The sequence below is a fragment of the Oxyura jamaicensis genome, chromosome 3 (assembly GCF_011077185.1).
Source record: "Oxyura jamaicensis isolate SHBP4307 breed ruddy duck chromosome 3, BPBGC_Ojam_1.0, whole genome shotgun sequence".
Classification (NCBI taxonomy): Eukaryota; Metazoa; Chordata; class Aves; order Anseriformes; family Anatidae; genus Oxyura; species Oxyura jamaicensis.
In genome coordinates, this window is record NC_048895.1 from 61,830,019 (window position 1) to 61,852,951 (window position 22,933).

The window sequence follows — 22,933 nt, forward strand, 5'->3', positions numbered from 1 at the left end:
AACATATAACTTGTTGCATTTGCTAAATAAAGGCTGCAACAGGAAACCAAAGCAACAAAAATATAAAATATTATTTTATAAATAATTAAAAACAACAAATAACTTATTACCAGGATTGCATTTTGTCTGCATATTAACTTTTCAAAAACAGGCAATAATAATTTATTGAATACTCAATTCACCACGCTATAATCATTCAAATGACAAAGAGACCAAATAATTATAAAAATCTCAAAAGGCTTACAAAACAGCTAGAAGAATAATTTTAGAAAAGGATTCATACTTCTCAGCAAATGCTTCTTTGAAGCTTTGCACTTTACCGTAAAACAATAAAACAAGCACTTTTTTCATGGAAAGGAAGGAAACAATGAAAAAAAACTATAGAAGCATGTAAATACATGGATGCAATGTCAGAGGAAGATGAACAGGAATTATTCAGTGACAGTCAGAAGACAGGAATGGGGACAAAAAGGGGAGGTAGCAAAAAGAAAGCAACTGTTCCATGTAATAAACATTTTTGTTTCAGATCTCATACAATTCAAAGCATCATGCTTACTTACCTTTCACAGCGTGGTCCCATGTACCCAACTGGGCACTCATCGCATATTAATCCACGGCTTTGGTCAAAATGGCATGTCGGGCTAAAGCTGTATTGTTGATATTGGGCAAGAAGAGGGACAAGGAAGAAACATAAAGAAAAGATTGTCAGCAGCATAGTTCTCGTACCACTTCAGAGATCGTTAATTTGCAAAACAGTGCCCAGGAAAAGTGATTCTGGTCTAGTACATGGGGCTTAAGTTTGACTCCAGCAAATAAAATTTGGAATGACTCTGCTATTTCTGCAACACTGAATATAGAGTAACGGATGGCAGCATCCCAATAGCCTGTTATTATGGGACTTGAGCCTGCCACCGAGTGGTCTGGATACCATTAAAAAGGCAGGAATGTACAGCTGTTTGTTTGTGCCCCCGAGGGCCTGGCAAAACAATCTATGCCCGAAATAAATCTTTCTGAAGGACAACTGATTTGAAAGCTCAGTTAACTTTGTGTATAAGGGACTGGGAAAGGAACCCAGTGAACAAGAAAGGGGAGGAGCAAAAAGGGAAATATCTGGCACAGCTTCCCAGTGAGTTCGTCTGAGTAAATCCAGTGCCAATGACCTGATGCACCAGGCCAGACCAGCACACTGAAGCTTACGAATATCCTGCAGAGTAGAGAGCTTTTCCTCTTCGCTGTGCTCTACTTATTTATAGGGTTTAAAAAATATATTATGATTATTTTATAAATAGGGATACCATAGGTATTTGTAAGCACCGCCTCTCTGTGACCTTATTTAACTCCAAACTGTGCTCCTTTGCTTTTTAGCATTTTGCTTTCTACAGTCCTTCTCCCTTAACACAATTCTGTGAGGAAACCTCCTGACACTTCAAAAGACACTGCACAGAAGAGGCAACCTGCTCTTCTATCTTTCTGAAGTTATCATTAAAGACAGAGAAATATGAGCACCTTTACAGGGCTTCATTTAAATAATGGCAATCAATTCTGGTCAACCAAATAGAAAAAGAAAAGAAAGGGAGCGGGTGCGTAATGGAGTGACTGTTCAGAAGAGGAAAACAAAGCACCTATCTGAAAAGACGACACTAAAATTATCTTTTGTAACCTAGTAAAATAGTAATTGTGAAGGAATATAATTGCTCTAATAAAGACATCAGTAAGAAGTTATATTCAGGGTAAAAGATCGTGCTACAACACTAATGAATAGACATCATCTGACCTTGAATAATTTAAATCAGGATATACAATGAACGATTCTGGAAAATAATATGCATGGAGAGGCCAGAAGAGCTTAATTACGATCATGTAATGTGATTACCTGCTGGTGACTGGACTCTGCTACTCAGGGGTCATCCATCCTATGATCTGTTACACTTTCTTCTGCTTCTATTATAGAATAGTTCCATTTATAAATACCCCAATCTCTCATAAGGCAAGCTATCCCATAGAGATAAGAAATCAATACGAAAAAATGTGGGCAGGTCACGTCCAGTAAACATAGTAAGGTATTAAGATTATCCTTTTTCCCATATGGGCTATATTTGTGTTATTTTCAATTAAGAATAGATTCAGGAATGTCTGAAGAGCCAATTGAAAAAATAATAATTGTTTGTTCTATTTTTATATAGAAATGAAAGCAATTTTAAACCAAGGTACACATTATCCATGAATTTAATCAGCAGCACCTGACTTTTCAGATAGGACCCTGCTTGCCAGTCCCAACTTTGCTCTTTCATAAGAACTACATGGGAAAATCTTATGGAGATGGTATCACAGCTCATTATAGCATTGCACAAGACTGGCTGTTCCACAGATCCATTGAGAGCTCTGAAATCAACTACATAAATTGCATAGATAATAATAACTAAGTACTTACTATAGCTAAGCAATGATGATTAATACCATAATTTCCACGTTTTAAGGGTTATGTTCCTATTGTCAATCTACATCTGAACACTAAGCATTAATATACTGAGAAATTCCCATTTGCATACTATAGAGAAAATACGTGATAGCAAGGTGAAGAAAGGAGAATTTATCTTCCTGATTTAGAATCTCATTACTTCCTACTAATAAATACTCATTACTCACTAGTAATAAGCAAGAAGTATGTATTTTTCTGTCAAAACAAGTTTCAAAAAACTCTTAGTCCCTCTTGATGCATCATTGCTCTTTTCATAGTTTTACCTAAAGTAACAATAGGAATACCAGTTAGGACACAGGACGGGTGTTAATAGGCAGCATGGGTATATATATGATAGATCTCTGTTGGGAGACAGAGCTTCCTAAAGGCTTAGATTTATGTTATAGAAACCAACTTTTTGGAACAATTATGTTAGTGATTTTTTGTTAATTCTCCAACGAAATATTAACATTCTGAGAGCAACTGGATTTCCTAGTTCACACACCACAATTTTACTCATTCGCTTCCTGGGCCAAGTGAGATATGTTCTATCTCCCATTTCCAGTGATAGAACATTCCTGTCAGGGTCTCCATTACACATATTAAATTTATTGCCACTTCAAAAAAAGTAGTAATTATCCCAGATACCTATATTTGGTAGGAAGAATTATATAGTAGTATGCCTGATAATTTCTATGAAAAAAATCACATTATTTGAAACACCATAAAAATTGAAAATGTTAGAACAATTTGTAAGAGTGATGAATTAATGAGAAGGGAGAAGAAATCAAGTGTGCATTAAATAAGCCAATTATATTGGCTTATTGTTCTCATTTGCATCACATAAGTACAGAATGAAGATATATGCAAAAAGAAGAAAATATAGCCCAGGATCTAGAAAACAAGCTTAGAAAAAATATTTTTAGTTTCCTGATTTTGCCCATAGTTGCTTTCTGACATATGGCAAGTCACTGCTATATCCCTGCTATACTTTTGAAAGCAGCTTCATGATTGGCTTTAGTGATTGTATATATGGAAATTGCTGTCATTAGAAAACAAGAGAGGAAATATGCAGCAGTTAAATGAATTTAACTATAGAACAACACAATCACCATCACATTTGTAAAATGGATAGAACAGTTCTCCTCCACCTTATGTGGTGGCACTGCAGAGAAAAAGACACTGATAGGTGCTGTGAATAAAGTGAATGGAACCACTACAAACTTCATGAAGGTATAAGACATTGTTATAAAATATGGCACTAACTTATTTATATAAGTATATGTAAGAGGTTCATTTTACGGACAATATTCTCTGTGCAACAGATGTCTATTATTAAGTATAAAGTTCTACAGATGCCCTGTCATTCCATGTTAGGAATGAAATAATATATGAATTAGAATTTATGGACAGATATAAATTTGTAAGTATTTAGTACAGAAATTAATAACTTGATAGGTTGTTAAGAAATAGCATGACATATACTATATCTGCACAGTGATATGAGCTTGGTGGCAATTTATTGATTTTTCATGTGAAGGATGTGTGAAATAATTTGTGTTGTTTACTTGTATTATTCCTAACACACCAAGCATGCTGCCTTATAACAGTAAGGTAGAAAAAGGACTATTTTAAGTCTTCAGAGAACATTTTTAATATTTAATAAATTTGTTTTTGAGGAGGAAGAAAAAAAGCAAATTTTATAACTATAAAGTCACAAGTGCTTAAGCTTTATAGTAAGAGTTCTACAAAGCCTGTGGATGTTGTTCACGGTTTTGCTGTTGTCCATTCCAGAAATAAGAAGACACTGTATCCATCTTAGAAATATGAAGCTATTGTACAGTTCTAATGCAGGGCTAAACTCAGTAGAATTCAGGAATCCCACAGTTTCACAGTTCAAGAACATTTATATACTGTGTTTGTTTTGTACCTGTACTTTTCAAGAAATCTAAATATTAAAAGGGAACTCTCTAGATTAGTTTCAAAAAGGAAAGGAAAGCAGACAGAACTATGATGAATACATAACAGAGGTCTCCAGGCATTTTGCCAATAAAAACCTGAATTCAATCTATTTGACTTGATTTGTTGCACATCTGTACAAGATATAAATGTGATATTGTTTTTCCTGCTTTTTCACTACAGCATTATCAAACAATAGGGAGAGGATTAACTAACTACACAAGGAAATTCTAAAATGTGAAAGCAATGAGGACATCAGAGGAGCCATGCCTGAGCAACAGACAATCAAAGAAGATCTAATAAAACCAGCTGTAGGGATCCCATCTTATACACTCCTAGAACTCCTGCCCATAAGTGGTCAAATTATTCCTTCCCTGATCAGTAAAATTTTAATATGACACAATGCAATTGTATGCAATAGAGTTAGCCTGAGCTACTGAAGATTAAAAATTGCTTCAGCTGTGCCTCTGGCTGGCATGCTGCCATTCAGATGATGCTCTCTTCTTTACTTGCATCTCACAGAGCCCTGTCTCCATGGAGGGTGGTAGTCACACATTTTTTCCTGTAAACTTTAAGAAAAGCTCTGAAACACTGGGTTTAACTGGCAGAATCTGACTTCTGTCTCAGAAGCATAGCGTGAAATAAAAGATGCATGGCTGAAGGGAAGGAAAAAAAAAAAAAAAAAACAAAACAAACAAACAAACAAACAAAACTGATCAGGTGGGTACATCAGCTCTTATGACCACTTAAATTTTTAAAGTGTTTGGAAGTGCTTGGGGTGGGACAGCCTCTGTGCATAGGCTATTATCTTTCAGCACAATCCTTCTGAAACACATATGGACTAACAATGATTATTATTTTTTTTTCAAAAGGAAGCCACAACCAATTTATGGTTGGCACTTTGCAAGTGTTAGTTACAATTTCAAACATGTCAGAAGCATACTTAACGGTTCCTGATCTTCCTGTAGAATTATTTGCAGATCTTCTGTGTAGTCTGGGTATGTTCTACTTGTACCAGGGGTGGATACCATAAAGCCATGCTGGATGGCATAAAACCAAATGGCCTAAATTAAATTTTGTATAATGTACAAGAAAAGCTGACCAGCTGATCAAGTACAGTTTTCCTTAATAACACTGTATCAAATGATTTTGACAGTGTTATGTTCCAGATACTGAGTGGGACATAACTAGTTTAAAAACATTCAAGACACTTTGTATAATGTATCTGATATTTCTCACAAAACTATAAGCAGTAAGAAGCACAAACAAATCTTTGTAATCAAGGAAATTTCTTTTTAAGAGTTTTGATTCATATTTCAGTATTATTTTTACTTAATAAAACAAACCCATAGTGATTATTCTCAAATAAGTTTACAAAATATTTTGACTACCAAAATCTATGGCTGAACTCAGGCTACAAATGAATCAACATTATCATAGAACCACAGAATGGTTTGAGTTGGAAGGGACCTTAAAGACTGCCCAGTTCCAACCCCCCTGCCATGGGTCAGGACACCTCCCACCAGACCAGGTTGATTAAAGCCCCATCCAGCCTGACCTTGAACATTTCCAGGGATGGGGCATCCACAGCTTCTCTGGGCAGCCTGTACCAGGACTTCACCATCCTCACAGTGAAGAATTTATTCCTTATATCTAATCTAAAACTACTCTCTTTAAGTTTGAAATCATTGCTCCTTGTCCTATCCCTACACTCCCTGACAAAGAGCTCCACCCCCAGCTTTCCTGTAGGCCCTCTTTAGGCACTGGAAGGCTGCTACGATGTCTCCCTATAGCCTTCTCTTCTCTAGGCTGAAAAACCCCAGCTCCCTCAGCCTGTCTTCACAGAAGAGGTCCTCTAGCCCTTGTAGCCTTCTTCTGGACTTGTTCTAATACTTCCATGTCTTTCCTTTGCTGGGGGCCCCAGAGCTGAACACAGTATTCCAGGTGGGGATTCTCAAGAGCAGAGGGAGAATCAGCTCCCTCAACCACACTTCTTTTGATGCAGCCTAGGATATGATTGGCTTTATCAGTCAGCGTTATCACTGAATGTTGACTAGAAGAAAAGAAAAATTATAAGCAGAAAAAAAAAAAAAAAAACAGTCTTATCTGATAAAGTGATTTTTAAATCAATTATGTAAAAAAAAAAAAAATTAAATCTGTAAATTCAACTTTAAAGCTAGAAAAAAAAATACTTTGTAAAGGAGGACAGAAAATCAAATGCTCAATTTTAATTCAAAGGAAAAGGCAGTTATCCAGAATTTTAGGTTGTTCTTCATAGCCTACTCTTGTCTAACTTTAGTCTCATTCTTTGCCTCTGAGCAAAGCTGAACACTCTATACAATAGTAAAAGGACAATAAAAGCTTATATGGTAGAATATATCTTTGGTTAAAACACAAACAACCTGAAATGTACATACAATAGTATAAATTTTAAATTTATACAATTTACTAAGTGAAATAGTATAATATATGATAGATATATATCTTACTTGTTAGAAGGTATATTTAGTGGGCAAGCACACAGCTGACAATCTTCAGCTGTCCCTTTAGTAGGATCACCATAGAAACCGGGAAGACATCTATCACAATACGAACCACCTGTGTTGTGTTTGCAGTCCTGAATAGAAGATGAAAAGTACAAATTCACAATTAGAGAACGTTCACAATTAGACAAAGACCTTGAAAGTCATTTATCTAACCTGTCTTCTCAACTGGATTGTAAGAAGTCCGCAAGGTATATTCTGATTTTCTGTTGTTAGTTGAGAACTAGTTCTAGAGACTAGCTATAACAATTGGTGCTTTACACACATTAGGTATTTATGCTCTCTTAGATAAATTTTATTTCTGTAAAACATAAAGAAATGTTGTAAAATACAGTTGCCACAGTATTGTTTTAGCTTGCTTAAATAAAAACAGCATTCAGAGAATCACAAAACAGGTTTAGTATTGCAGTCTTGCAACAGCCTAATTTTTTTTGACAAACAATTTTCAGATGCTGATCTCAGAATTACAGCTTAGACGATATGTTTTATAAAAAATAGATTATTATATTTCACATTTAAGTGCATTAACTCAAAGGGTATATGGCTAGCAGCATACTAAATATACTTGAGTAGAACACTAAATGTTCTAAATGTGAAGGGTAGTAAAGCCTTAACCGTTTAATTAATTCTTGCTTGCTAGCAAACAATCCAGACTATATTTTATGGGTAGAAACAAAGATGAGTATACTGTGTATATAGGGCCTTACTCATCAGTAGCTTTTCCTGCATGTGATTGGCCTTCATAATACAAGATGGTTTAAAACAGATATGAAACATCTAATGCCTAAGAGTGGCAGCAGTAGGTCTCCATTTCTGTATATAGCCTTTGACATGATCTCAAATTATTTTTTTTTTTTAATTTTTTTTTTTTAGCAGAATGGGAAGTGGTCCCCTGAGAATAGGCTTCCCATGCTTCTAACTACAGACTAATAGACTTCTAACAACAGCTGCTTCATAAATTTTAAAGAAAAATTATTCCTTCTACTATTCTTCACCACATAGGATTAAAAATCCTAAATAATTTGACAGGATACATCACAGGCTCAGTAAATTAGTTCTCTGGCCTATTTTTTTTTCTTCCCTCCACATTTTAGCATGCTGGATTATTCCTTTGAATGTTATTTGCTACAAGATGGCCAAGTGCAGCCCTTACAAAGCATGAAAACAGAGAAGGAAGCAGAAATGTTTTTGACTGTTAAATTACGTCTTGATGTATTTGGATATAGATTGAAAAAGCATGTGACAACTCGAAAAGGCCAACATGAAAGCTATGAGATAGATATTATTATTATTATTATTTAATGGGGAACATTCTGATCTGATTTAGAGAATGTGTAAGGCTCCAGATCAATTCTAGAATTTGTTTCACCCTAAATATGCTCCTTTAGTGTTCTTGACTTTTGTTAACATGTAGATATTTCTGAACTCGTTATTTTATTAATTTTAAGGTATTCTTCAAAATGTTTTTATTTACTTACAGTAAGCTATGTATATGCTACTGATTGACATTTAACAGCATTGCCACCTGAAATACATAATATATCCTCAACAAAGGATAAAGGTAATGGCACTACTCTAAGGAACACTGATTCATTTATTTATTATTTTCTGAAGGATTTTCCAGGATTACAATGAAGTTTTTTGCATTGTGCTCTGCAGAGCTGGTGCCATACATTTGGGCAGCTGAATAAGCACAATACTCTTTTCAGTCATAAGCGCACTGGAGTCAGAAGTATCTGTCTCCAGAAATGCCGTTTTATTTCTAAAGGGTGCATTCTTATTGCTTGTGTGTGTATAAAATCAACATATCTTTGAAATGAAAGTATTAGTCACCATATTAAATTTTCACATATTTGGTAGATTATCTGTTAATACCAACTATTGAGACCCCCTAGTCAAACAAAATTATGGCTTTACTACCTTCAGCTGGGCTAAATTCTAATTCATTAGGTCATTTAAGTCTACTTGATTGTTACTTCAAGTGCTAATATTCAAAAAGAATCTACAGGTCATACTTAAAAAGGAACCAGGAATATTAAGATACACTCTTAAAAGATGTGACAAAAATAATTTCAACATTACAAAAGAAAAATCCTTTAAAATTCAACTTTTTTAAAGCAGTATGTCAAATTATTTGTACTTTTCCTGAAAAATAATGGATTCTTCTTTTGTGTTAAGTTTTGATTTAAATGCTCTCAGAAATATCTTTATGCAATTCATATTCTTGAAAAATGTTTATGTCAAAGATGCTATTAAAGTGAGGGGAGCTAGCACACTATTTAAAAGCTTACAGATTGGTCTTTGCAGCTGCTTCTTCTTTATTTAAAAACAAAACAAAAAAAACACAAACACACAACAAAAACCCATGAGAAAACAATTCACATTACAAAGAGCTGACCTTCTTCTCTTTGAAAAATTTTCTAAAAATATAACTTGAGTATGTTTCCATATACTAATTGTCCTTAATCCAGTTCTCTATATCTACTTATTTCCTAACTGTAACTCTATTTTTTTTTTAAAAAAAAGGAAAAACGCTCATATAGTGCCAAAATCTGAGCATATGTTGTACTGTGTATATGTTAGAGTTGGGCTGAGAAATAACAATCTTGTGTGGTTCTACTTTTCTGCCTGAGCCAGTCTCAATTTTACTGGACAAAGAACAAGAATTATATAGTACATGTATGTGACATACTTTGCCTGTTCCTTTTAGTGATGCATTAAATTTCATGTTTATTTGCCAAATTTCTAGATCACTTTAAGTACTGAAATAGTTGAATTATTAGCCCTTCTGAAGACATTATCAATATTCATGAAAAAATTGTTTTCTTGATATCAGTTGGTTGAATCTCAATTTGAAACATGCAAAATATACAGCAGTGGTTTTAAGCATAATCCATTTTGAGTAATATCTAATTACACTGAGATTATTTCCTTAAAAGGTGCTTAAGCCGGTGAAGTTTAAATTTCATATTTGTATGAACATTCATATTTTTTGTGTGTCATGAGACTAGCTGTAAAGAAGATTATGATCAACTGTCCTTAACTTGCCCAGTACATTATATACATGTTCCCTTGGAAATACAGTTGGTTCTAACACATTTGATTCATCACTTTTGGTAAAATCAATGCTCTGTTCCATAGACCCTTAGATTTTTATGATCAAGAACTAGTTTATTCTCACATGTTTATGTCATCAAATTACAGTGACTAGATCTCAAATTACTTTAAATGAATCCATTTTTCTGGACCTCTTTTATATCCAAATACCAACAAACTTCACTTAGACAACCTGAGAATAGAACACTTAGACAAACTTAGAATAAACCAGACTGTGAACTTTATTTTCTTTAAAAAAAAATTATGCATGAATCAGACCTTCTTGCCGAAAAATTTTATTACTGATGTCATGGAGTGCATTTTCCAGCACTTCCTATTGAGCTGGCTCTCCCAGTTTGGAAGAAACCAAGTGCACATTTGTGCACCCAATGTCAGGGAAGCTGGGTCTGCATATGCAAGTATGACTATAGAGAGAAACACTCTGAGTAGAAGGCTAGTGATAAAATTAAAACTTTAATCAAGGTGTATGACCAAGTCCAACATAGTGCTTTGGCATGTTGCTGCCCTGTCTCAGGTTGTATCTTTCATGGATATCAGGGAAGATAGTAGTTAAAGAAAATGAAAACATATGCCTATGTGCCTATTTTGGTATATTTCTTAGTCATCTAGACCAGAAAATTTTATTCTCTCTTTGAGAGCATGAACATGCTCTTCTAGCATTTTCAAACCACTGTAATGTCTAGATTTCATGACCAATTCCCCTTTCTGGTGTTACAAATGCAATCAAGAGCAATGCACAGGCTTTACATTTTCACCTGTGGTATATCCTGTACTGCATTTAGCTGAGGATCCATCATTATGTTACTGTGTAAATGAAAATGTTGCTCCTGTGATGAAAACTGTCAAAAGCTCAACATGTCAAATACCTCTGACACTGCCCTCCATCTACATGCTGCATGCTGAAATACAAAATGGATGCAACTGGGACTGCCCTATTAGCAATTTCAGCACCTCTTTAAGGGGAGGAAAGATCTGTTTCTTTTTGTTTGTTTGTTTGTTTTTCTCTGGGCTTACTAGTGGGTAAGTAACATGTTGCCATGATTGAAATGTTGAAATGTTTTTGCTGTTCACAAGGATTAGATTTAACCAGCCTCCTATAGCTGCCATAAATGTGTGCATGTAAAATTACAAAAGAGTATTTCTGTATGCCAGAACTTGCCCTATGTACCAAAGCAGTTATGTATTATCACAATGGTAACGAGAATGATATATCATGCAGCTCTCTATATGGCTGCTGTGGGGATCAAAGGGCTTTGCAGGTTACTGCAAGATAGGCATTAAAATAAGCTTTTTATACAGACCTATGTTGAAGCAGATGATTTGAGCTTTTATCATGAGTCAAAAACATATTTCAGCTGCTTTTCAACTACATTTCAAAGCTAAGGAAGAGTAAAAAAGTATCATATCAGTAAATTAGGTGCCTAAATTGTTTGTTGTGTTACTGGAAAAACACCATGAATAATAATAAGGAGGCCAAAAGGCTGTGTAAACCTCAATAGAAAGAATGCCTTTGATGTGAAACATTTCTTTTTCAGCATTCAGACTTCTCTCTTTTTCACTTCAAAAGGCTTATGATCCAAATTGAATAGCAGCATTTAATAGCCTGCATGGATACTAACCAATCTAACTTCATTTATAGTGTTTTCAAAGTAAGCTGCAAGAAAACCGAGAACTAGTTTTAAGCTCCCTGTGCTCCTATTCTTTACAGGATGATCTAGTATAAACTCAGGCTGAACATAAGAAATACAGAATACTTGATACATATAGATTAAAGTACATTTTCAGCAGGTTATTTACCACTTCCGCCTCAGTGGTGCTGTGAATGCACCAGCACCTTTTGAAACATCGATAGGGGGAGCTCTGCTATCTCAGTCAGTAGTAAACAGCAGCTGAAAAGTGCAAAAGCACCACAGCATGCAACTCTACAGCCTTCTTTCACATCCAGGCTGGTGTTAAAGAGAAAAATAGAGAGAGAACTTGTATAAGGGCTAAAACTTGAAGGCACAGAAGCAAGCGACCTCAGAATTCCATCTGACTATGCACAACTAAGCAAAACAGTCAACAGTTACAACATACCTTAAACAGGATTCTCCCTCTCCTATCTTTTCTGGTAACTGATTTTATTCCACACTGATGTTATAGACATCAGAGCTGGAGGCTACAGTCATTAATGTAATAAATTCTATCTTTGTCAAGAAACACAAATCCCTATTACCCTAGTGATGATAAATATTTTCATTGCATATAAGTGAAAGATTCAAAATATGACTGTCATGTCATACACATTTTTTGTCCTAGGCACTTCTTTAAGGCTTAGAGTATAATTAAATAGAAAATCATTTTAAGCTTCTATTCATAAAAAAGCAATTTGAAGAATTCACTGATCCAGACATTAAAGATGTCTTGTTTTGTACAGCAATGCAATTAAACATCTTGTATGGGGAAAACGGGGAGACCAGCAATAATTCTAAATGCCAAATTACATTGAAAAAAGCCTGAATTTTCATTTTGGACTTTTCCCAGCTGCTTTTTCTTAAGGAAATAAAAGGGAACATTTAGAAACATGCACAATACCAAGTCTGCTTGAAATTCTGTGGGGAAATGAGAGTATGATATCCCACTAAACTGGCAAGAGCTCAAATTGTGTTTTTGCAAGACTAATGAAATGAGAAATGTTGTTTCAAGCTTCATGCCATATCAAACAATGTAAAACTAAAATGCCCTTGAGTTAATCAGAACAGTCTATTCAGCATAATCCCCCCAGTTCCAACAGGCTACTGAATGGGCTGGAAATAGTGGTATAGTGGTATATTTGCTGTGGATATCACAGATTTAATTGCTGAATTATTAAGTAACTCCTAATAAAATCTCCATATCCTATAAGAAAAATAAGTTGATTTACCCAAATCATATACTTTTATTATTTTATCTTATTATTATTTTTTAATTATAATTTATTAAGTATTTCTTCAAGGTTAGTAGGAATTTAGATGAAGGAAGCCATAAACAATATCTCCATATCATACTAGAACAGAATTTACAAAGTTATCTGCTACATTCTATAAAATGTAGTGTAAAACACTGCAGAAGTCAGGAGGGGGAGAAAATTCTTGCATGGAAGAATATGGACACATTTGTTGTTTTCTACATGCCTTATAATATTGATTCTATTTCAAAACATAAATCCTATGTAAATAAAAAACTATATTTTGTTTAATTGTAGAAGAAACCATATCTTGGTATGAGGGGATCCTTAACTTCAGCAACAGTTCAACATTAAGATCTCTATATTTTTCTCCTCAACTATTCCAGGTCTCAGAGGTGGCTAATTCAACTGCACTTCCATGCTGAAATTATGTTGATCATGTTCATTAGGTTTCCCTTATAGTGATACTTACCAGGCATTCCCCTGTGATCTCATCACACATTTCTGCATGACCAAAGCATGTACATGGTGCACAGACTCCACCAAAAATTGTGCCATTCACACGCCTGTGTTGAGGCCAACAATACTGCAAGGGAGATAACACATTAGGTAAACAGTTAAATAACTTGTTTGAACGGAGAAAACAATGGGATTTTGTAAAATATACTTGTATTTGATACATGCACACAAAAATATATGCTTGTCAAATGAATAAAAGAACACCAACATTTCTCTAGAAATCTGTTCTTCCTGGTGCTGTGGCTTTGCACTGACCTTAGCATTATTTGTAGGTGTGAGATTAGAGGAAACCTTAACTTGATTATTCTTCTGAAATGGTAAAATAAAGCAGAGACAAAGAAGAATTGAAATATGACAGCATCAAAGCAAGAGGTACAGACGTAAAAAAAAGCCAGAAGGCAAAATATTGAAAGAGAGAGAAGGAGGAAAGAAACCCCAAAACAACAACAAAAAAATCTGAGCAGCTCAGCTGCAAAGAGCAATTAAAACACCATTTAGTCCTTTCTGTTTGGAGTCTAATAAAAAGCTACACTGAAATAAAAACAAAGCTACCCTTTTATTTAAAAATTGTGTTTCTTAAATATAAAGTAAAATCATTTTCCTTTAATAAGGTGTGCTTTATTTTTATTTTTATTTATTATTTTAATGTTAAATTCAAATCAGTATCAAATCCATGGATAGTTTTTTCTTAGGAAAGGTGACATCATACAATGGTGATTTATCAGTGAAAATTCAGCTATTCCATTTCATAATATGATGTCAGGCAGCAGTCTTCCTTACTATATATGTCACAAATGGCTTTATAGTTTTTGCAAACTATTTTTCCTCAAAAAGACTACTCATGTGATACAAGGATTTTGCATAATGGAAAAAAAGTGGATGACATAGGGTTGACCTTCAGAAGCACCTAGTTAATACTAGAGAAAGTAGCTTTGCAGTGATAGAATACTGAAAGTATCAGCTAATAAAGAAAATCCCTTCCCCTTCACCACTTTCTCCAAGAGAAAACAAGGAGATTCTCATTTATTAAAATAAAGACAATGTCAATTTTCCTCTAAGTACTGCAAAATGTGTAATTTGTAGATTAATTGAAAAGACTTTTAAAAAGAATATTTTCCTTTTATTTTCCTTTTTGTTCCCCCTCCCCCTTTTTTTTTTCATTCTTGGTCGCATTCCTAGCAAAACATAAATTCTAAAAATTAAAATTTAGAGTTATAAAATCCATAAAAGGAAAACAGGTTAGCAGAAAATGCTCTGTTTTTTTTCTTCTGTGACATGAGATGCAACTCCTTGTTTCTGTATAAATCTACCATAATCTTTTTGAGTGATTCTGCAAAGAATGATCTCATGCACAGATAAACATAATATTGGACCAGATAGGACTCCAGAAGTCTCTAATTCTAAAAGGCTTAGACATGGAATGTCAACAACAACAAAAAAAGCTTAAAACAGACCTAAAATAAAAGTTTACAGATTGAGATCTTAAGAAAAGAAATGGCATCACATTTAAAAGTCAGGAAAGTTCTAACCATTCTGACCATCATAGTGGTGCAAGTTAAACAAAATTTCTTCCATAGGGAAAGTAAAAGAGTTGATAGAAAGGGAATAAATCTAGTAAGAGGAGCAATTAGACATAAAGATTTTGACAAATAAAGGTCAGAAGATTCACATGAGTAGAACAAAGTAAATACCACAAATGAGTTCCAGCGGTATTTGAAATTTAAAATTTTATCTGCTTTACCTAAGCTCATGTAATTATGTGTACAGTTCTCAGACGTATTAGCAAAATCATAACAAATTTATTTGAACAGAATCTTATAGAAAATCAGTTCAAAAATTGTACAATGGGACAATATCACAAAAGAGCATATTTTAAAGGGTATTGGTTGTTTTTTGAAGACTGATCATGCCAAAACATTCATATCAAGAAAATAAGGAAATAATGGTTGTCTTTAGTGCTGCAGCAACTATGCCAGATACCACAATATTATAACACAGGAAACAAAGACATACATTACATTTTAGAAGAAAAGACGAAAATGAAAACCTGCATAAAATCAATAGAAATAAAACTGTGCTAGGCGGAAACTGGAAGAACCAAAGTGGTGGAAAGGGACAACAGTGTTCAGAAGAAAAAAAAATAAAATACAGTATTCTAAACATCCCACATCTTCAGTTTATCATTGCATATTCTCAGCTGCTAGTTTCCCTGCAAATCTAAAACTTTGCTTTTTTTTTTTTTTTTGGCTTGTCCTTGTTATAATAATCAAGCCATCTACTCAGAACACAAAAATATTTCCACATTTTCATCTATCAAGCATAACTGTTCCACATATATGTTGAACCTCAGCTACAAAAGACTCATGAGAAATTAATTCAGTGAATAAAGGCATGGAAATGAAAAATTTTAACTGTCTTGCTCTCCTAAAATAGGACAGCTTTGTCAAATGGCATTTCTGAGCTGTTCAAAAGTGCTCTGAAATTCAGTAAGTGTGCTTAGGCAAAAGTCTATCACATCTTTTTGGTTTTCATTCTTGGGAGGAAACCCAACATAGGGAAGTAGGGAAAACAATTTGTTTAGTTCAATATGTCTGCAATAGCAAGCAGTCAGGGCAGGCACTAAAGTGTCCATAATCACCACTGCAGAGACTTTGGATTTGCAGCTATCTTCATATATTCTTTCTGTTTGGGTATATGATCTTAAACATGTATCGCATTTTAGGAACTGCTTTGAATTGGACAGAAGGCTTAGCATGAAATCAAAAAATCATAGAATCGATTAGTTTGGAAAACTAAATCTTAAGATCATCAAGTCCAACACAATGTCAGACAGAGAATTTCAGCATTTTTTTTTTTTTTCAGAGAATTTTCAGCAATTTTTCAGAATTTCAAGGTCAGGAATTCTACCAACGCCCTTCAGCTTCTACAGCAAAAGTAGATACTGAAACAACTGCAGACAGAGCCTTTCATTTGTTTTCTTGTAAATCACAGCTAAGTCTTAATTAAGGTGACAAGTCCAGACAAGTCCAAAAAAAAAAAAAAAAGTGTGAAGCACAATGACTGTGTCCAGCTTTTTATCTCAAATAACTAAACAGACAATGGTGAGACTTCAAATTGATTTCTCAGCCACAGTAGGCAATTTCTCTCTCTCTCTCTCTCTTTTTTTTTTTTTTTTTTTTTTTTGTCCTGTCTGTACCACTTTGGAAGTGCTAGGAATATCCATTAATTGCTTCCGGTCTTCTTTCTAGATCAGTTTATCTAGCCCCAGCAAGAAGCAAAGGCATTTGGCATGAAACTACACTCTAGGCCCTAAATATCACATATAAGCATTGAAGATTTTAAAGAAAAAGAGAGTTGACAAGCAAATGCCTAGAGTGCCTGTGTAAATGGCATACCGTTTGTAGTTTTGTGAAGCAGAACATCTTGGTGTTTGAAGCTATTTCCTCAAAGGCAGAAGATTACCCAAGCTATTCACATATGAGATAGTTAATCTTATGTGTACTTGTATGAACATATTGTGTGCCAGCTAATGAATCTGTGGGAAAGTGTGCATTTTCTGAGTATGTCTATATGTTATTATCTGTAATGGGACCAAACTAAAGGGAAACAATCCTCACGGGAACACACACATAATCCTCAAAGACTCCAAAGTCCCAGGAAAAAGAAAAAATAAAAAAATGAGGAAACTCAACTGCATTAGCTCAGGTAATTTGTTCCAACTTTGTTGTGCACAGGATGCATAACTGCCATTCTCCTAATTTTAGGAGAAGTCCAATTGATTCAGCTGAATTCGCTGAAATGAGAATACTGTTCACATTTCCTTTTGTTATGAGAAATATCTTCTTTTCATAACCGCAGAGGTGTAAAACTCCAGATTCCAAATATTATCAAATGTAATGAACTACTACCTAGAAATAAAGGTAACTAGACAAGCTATACCGAATTTATAACAGGAATGGACAGTTCTCTTATTACTTTCTACCAACACAGCGATACTGGTTGGTTATAATTATCACAGTTTAACACAATTGATCTAGTCTGCATCATGATACTCACCTCACATGAGGTACCATCATACCCTGGGGGACAGTCACATAACTCCACTGCAGATGCCACCTTTCTCCCAGCTGAAGAGTGGTCAGCAGCTTCAATGCTAACACCATCTAGTCTGGATGTAACAGAAATTAAACTGTTAACACAGAGAATTAGGCAGAAATATATATGTAGGTGGATGCAACAGTGTATACTGACATTGTTTAGCTTGCTTGCTTTTTTTTTCTGTTTAAAAATAAGGAGGTTTTCATAGTCATCTATTTCTTCCTGAACTGTGTCTGTAGGCTTGTTACTATTTTTGTCCATCATGTGAGGGAGACTATGGTCAGACATACATTGATAAAAATAGATAAAAATTTATCACAGCACTGTATCAGGAGAAGGAAGGCTATTCCTGTCCAGCAAGCCGCATGTTCCAACTTGCATTACAGCTGTATATAGAGAGAACTTGACACCAAGCAATGTGTTCAAAATTTATAAACCACTACTCCCGCTTTCTAAAATATTACATTACTTATCTTTGGTTATCAGATATTTTTATTCTGGAGAGCTGACCTCTGTAAAAAAGATTTCAGCACTGTCCATAAGGGTCTAAGTGTTATGTACATAGAAGAAAACCTACCATATATATTAGTTTTCCCAATGACAGAGAAGGGACAGATGGAAATATTTGTGCTCAATGCACCATCGAGAATCAAAAGACAAAAAGGAAAATTATTTGTCTTCAAATTTTTATAGCCTAACAAGGATGTCACCAGTATTTATGGTAGTAGCAATTAGTCCTAAAACTAGTAACTTCCATTATATAACTTTAGGGAATGGAAGATGGGAAAAGCAAGCCAACAAGTTAAAAAAAAAAAATAATCTTGCTCTAAGAAAGAAATGCTAGAATTCTCTCCCCTTGTTTAGACAAAAAGTAAACATGAAACAAAATTTGAAGTATTATGAGAGACAAATATATATATATATATAAGCTTACAGGTAATATGAGTCAGCAATGAGTGAGCTATGAGCCAGCAATGTGCCCTTGTGGCCAAGAAGGCCAACGGTATCCTAGGGTGCATTTGGAAGAGTGTTGCCAGCAGGTTAAGGGAGGTGATCCTCCCCCTCTGCCCACACCTGGAGTATTGTGTCCAGTTCTGGGCTTCCCAGTACAAGAGGGACATGGATCTACTGGAGCGAGTCCAGTGGAGGGCTACTAAGATGATGAGGGGATAGGAGCATCTGTCACACGAGAAGAGGCTGAGAGAGCTGGGCCTGTTCAGCCTAGATGGGAGAAGGCTTAGAGGGGATCTCATCAATGTGTGTAAATATCTGAAAGGAGGGTGTCAGAAGGATGGGGCCAGACTCTTTCCAGTGGTGCCCAGCAACAGTACAAGAGACAGCAGGCACAAACTGAAGCACGGAAGTTCCAGCTGAATATGAGGAAACATTTATTTACTGAGAGGGTGACAGAGCACTGGCACAGGTTGCCCAGAGAGGTTGTGGAGTCTGCTTCTCTGGAGATATTCAAAACCTGCCTGGATGCCATCTTGCGCAACGTGCTCTGGGTGATCCTGCTATGCAGTGGGATTGGACCAGATATCTCCAGAGGTCTCTTCAAATCTCAGACATTCTGTGATACTGTAATATGCAAGCCGGATGTAGTTTATCTCAACTAACTCAACATCTGAGGAAACAAATCAGGATTTGAATATTTAATTCTTATAAGAATTCAGAAGGAACATTAGGGGATTATGACAATCATTTGATATTTTCACTCACCAATCTTAATGGAATGTTTGATTACTACAGCTTCCTGAAAAGCTTCTTCTGAAGTCTCTTTCTGCAGAAAATACCTTTCTATTATGACATGCATTTTGTTAAAAAATAATCCATTTTCTTTGAAAAATGTAAAACAAACTATTTTTCTCCATACTAAGGCCTTGTTTGGCTGCCAAAAAAAGCTGAATAACCTTAGCTAAGAAAACATCCAATAAATATATTTCGTTGTTACTATAGTGGGGGCAAGAAAGGTTAAGACACGGTATCTCCCTACTCAGTTTTATGCCTACTGTCAATAAGACAGACATGAAAATACATGAGGGAAAAAAAAAAAAAAAAGTAAGACTTTGAAATTAGGACAGTAGCTTCAGAAAAACAGAAATGTTGCCATGACTGTGCATACGACTGGGCTTTGGAGAGACTACCATTGAAGACTGGGCAGTTAGAAACTTGAATCTAATCTGTTAATACTAGAACCTCTGTAAAAGGTTCTTGAAACTATTTTGAGAGGATAATGCCTGTTCCTATCCAGGTCTTCAGTAAGATCTCGCTTACCTTTCAGTATTTCCCCTTTGCTCCACTGCTGCATGGCTTATTTTTCAATTGTTCTGTTGAACTTTCCTTACAATAGGTTAACACATCTCTAGGATATTAGATATAAATGGTGATGGTTTTAAAAGAAAAAAAAATGAAAAAAAAAATAATAATTTAAGGAGAAAAATCTGTAAATGAAGCCAGTAAAAGGCCAAGTTCTACCTATCCTTTGAACTACACCTACTAGTCCCTCTCAGCACTAAGTAACGGATCTTGGAACAAAGAGAAGCATTTACACACACAAACAATCCAACCAGTATTATCCCACATTTGTATTCACTGAATTGTTCCAATTTTCATTAGGTTCTGCTATTCACTAAATGGGATTTTAATGTGTTCAACAGCTTTTAGCATTAACAGTTACTCATTGAAGAAAGCTGCAGTGATTTTTTTTCTCCCATTTTGATGTTGCAATTTCGATTCCTCGATGCCATTCTGCATTCATTAAAATACATAATGCTGGCAGTAATGGGGCACTAGATCCTGGAGATGCATGAACAATTTGAGATTTGACATCAAGACCAAATATTTAAGCTGACTGTTACTGTCAGCAGGCAACTGTTGACTTCTAAAAACAAACAAGATTAAAAGGGAAGGGGACGTTTCAGGCGGTATCAGCATAGTTTACTGTCTGCTATGCCAGGCATCTGAATCACATTAGCTACATAAGACACATGAAGTACTGACCCAATCATTGCTCATTTGTCTTGAAGACAATTCTGTATATGAAGGTAAACCCTCTGCCTTTCCTTCCCCCTTCCTGCTTGCATCTAGTACCAATTCTACACACAGCTGCAAACAACCCATTGTCTTTAGGACCACTTCTACCACAATTCCCCATGGCCATCAGAGCATCTACAATATTTAACATTATTGGCCACTTTGCACATTAAACCTAAAGAAGCAGTGCTACTAAGTTTCTTTGAAGCACAAACTAACAATATTACATTAAACAACACAATACAAGAGATCTGTCTTTTCCTGGCCTGTTGCTTCTACCACAGATGGACTCAATAGCAACAGTTTGGAAGATCTGTCAAGTTTGAGCAGGATTTCATAATTTAAACCCAGAAACTGTAGTCACTTTCAAATTGATTGCTACATTTCTGTGTTCACATTTTTTATCCTACTTAATCATCTAAATGAAAGCCTGCCCATTTGAGGAAGTCGCCTAATTATGCCATAGAATTATAACAACATTATAAGCTTAAAATGACCCACAAAATGTTCTCTAAACATGTTGAAGTCTAACTCACCACTACTGCACTAATGTTGTTTAATAACTATTTGAAAACGCTACTATTTAGCTAATGTTTTTAGTGTGTTAAACTAAACAAGGAGGAAAAGGATAATCTTTAAGTTAAAGCTCTTGCTAACTTGAGAAAACTCCATTGAATTCTCAGGTTTCTTCCTACAGAACTGCAAGAAAGTTGCTTAGTTTTACAGTGCCTCCATTCTGGTACAGAATTATAACAGCAGTACTTATTCTAAGTACAGATTATAACAACACCCTTGGAAATCCTTACAAATATATGGATGCTTCATTATACATTTTGAAAACTTTCAGTATGTAAATGAACAGGTTGCTAAATAAAGCAATCTCAAATTAGTACATTGCATAGTTCTGCTGATGATTTGAGGAAGAAATTGTCATCCCTGAAGGATCTAATAACCCTGTAATAGTTCTGTATCTCTGCCAGACCCTCTTTATTCTCTCAGAGGAATATCCATCTGTCCACCAGACATAGCTGTTTAAAAAATAAAAAATAAAAAAGGAAAAAAACCTTTCATATCATCTTATCTACTGAAGTTTAATTCTACCTTGTTTCTTTGGTGGCAAAAATGTTTCCTTTGAAGCCCGTTAACAGTAGTCATTAATGAGCCTAAAATATCACAAATAATGACTCTCTTCATAGAGTATGGACAGTAATCCTAAACCCTGCAGTACTAAGGGGACAGAACAGTGAGAAAACAGTTGTTTCTCATGATTTTAGAGTTATCAGCATATCTTTTTGCTTAGTATGTTTTATCATGAGTTAAAATCAAACAGACAATAAAGAAATCAGTGCTGGGACATACCCTGAAGATCAGCAATATGCCTACAAAAACAAGTCATAAATTAGGCTGGATGACAGTAGGTGCTGTTGCTGCTATATTATGTGACTTAGAGCATGCACTGTTCTGAGAGGATTTAACTCAAGCCAGTAAATCCCAACCTGATTGGATTCCTCCAGTGAAATCAAAGATGAAAAATCCAATTCATTTCACTGTGACTAGAATTTCATTTTTTTTGTCCCATTTAACTGCAATGAGCACACCCTGACAGCAATCAATAAAATGTGTTTATTTTAGAGCAAACTGTTTTCAGAATCTTCTAGTTATGCTGATGGTAACCATGTAATTCAGTTACCATTGCATTCTTCTCTGATAAAAAAAATCAGACTGTTAGAAATTATCAATAATGTAAAACCACTTCTAATAAACAAGGTACTCCTCAAAATTACTTCAGTACTTTCTCCAACCCCTTTTTAAATCATTGTCTTTAAGGGACCAGCATTCCTAACTGTAATGTCACTACATCTAGAAGATGGTGGCAGCTAACCTGCAAAGCATAAATTATATGTAAGTCCTGGAGCTCATTATATGAATAATATTTCCAAGACATGCTTTTGGAAGGCTACTTATAACACATTCCAAATGCTGAGTATGAACCTGTTTGACTGTCCTTGAACACCAGGGTGGGAAAGTTCTGCAATATGGATACAAGGGATTGCAAGAGTTTGGGCTGATGACCAAATGAGCAAATCAGGAATCAGTTTGGCTCAAATTCAAGATACCCATGATTCACAAATTTATTTACAGAGATGTAATGCATAATAATAAACCATGGAAAGAGAAAGAGATTCGAAGAAACATATTCTTTTTTCAGTGAAAAAAATATATACTGACAAAGTTCAAATCAGAAAAATGTGTGCTGTTAAGAAAAACTGTCTTTCAATT

The 22,933-nt window shown here is 34.9% G+C and overlaps 1 protein-coding gene across 6 annotated transcripts in view; it reads right to left on the minus strand.

Annotated features, from left to right (window-relative positions):
- LAMA2 (laminin subunit alpha 2) overlaps positions 1-22,933 on the minus strand; it is a 390,777-nt gene that overhangs the window by 148,279 nt on the left and 219,565 nt on the right. For all 6 annotated transcript variants that reach the window (XM_035321576.1, XM_035321577.1, XM_035321575.1 and 3 more), the window contains exons 15-18: positions 17,579-17,690; positions 13,476-13,589; positions 6,907-7,034; positions 561-647 (exon numbers count right to left, since the gene is read on the minus strand). In XM_035321576.1, the coding sequence (XP_035177467.1) occupies positions 561-647; positions 6,907-7,034; positions 13,476-13,589; positions 17,579-17,690 (441 nt within the window). The remainder of the gene's footprint in view (positions 1-560; positions 648-6,906; positions 7,035-13,475; positions 13,590-17,578; positions 17,691-22,933) is intronic.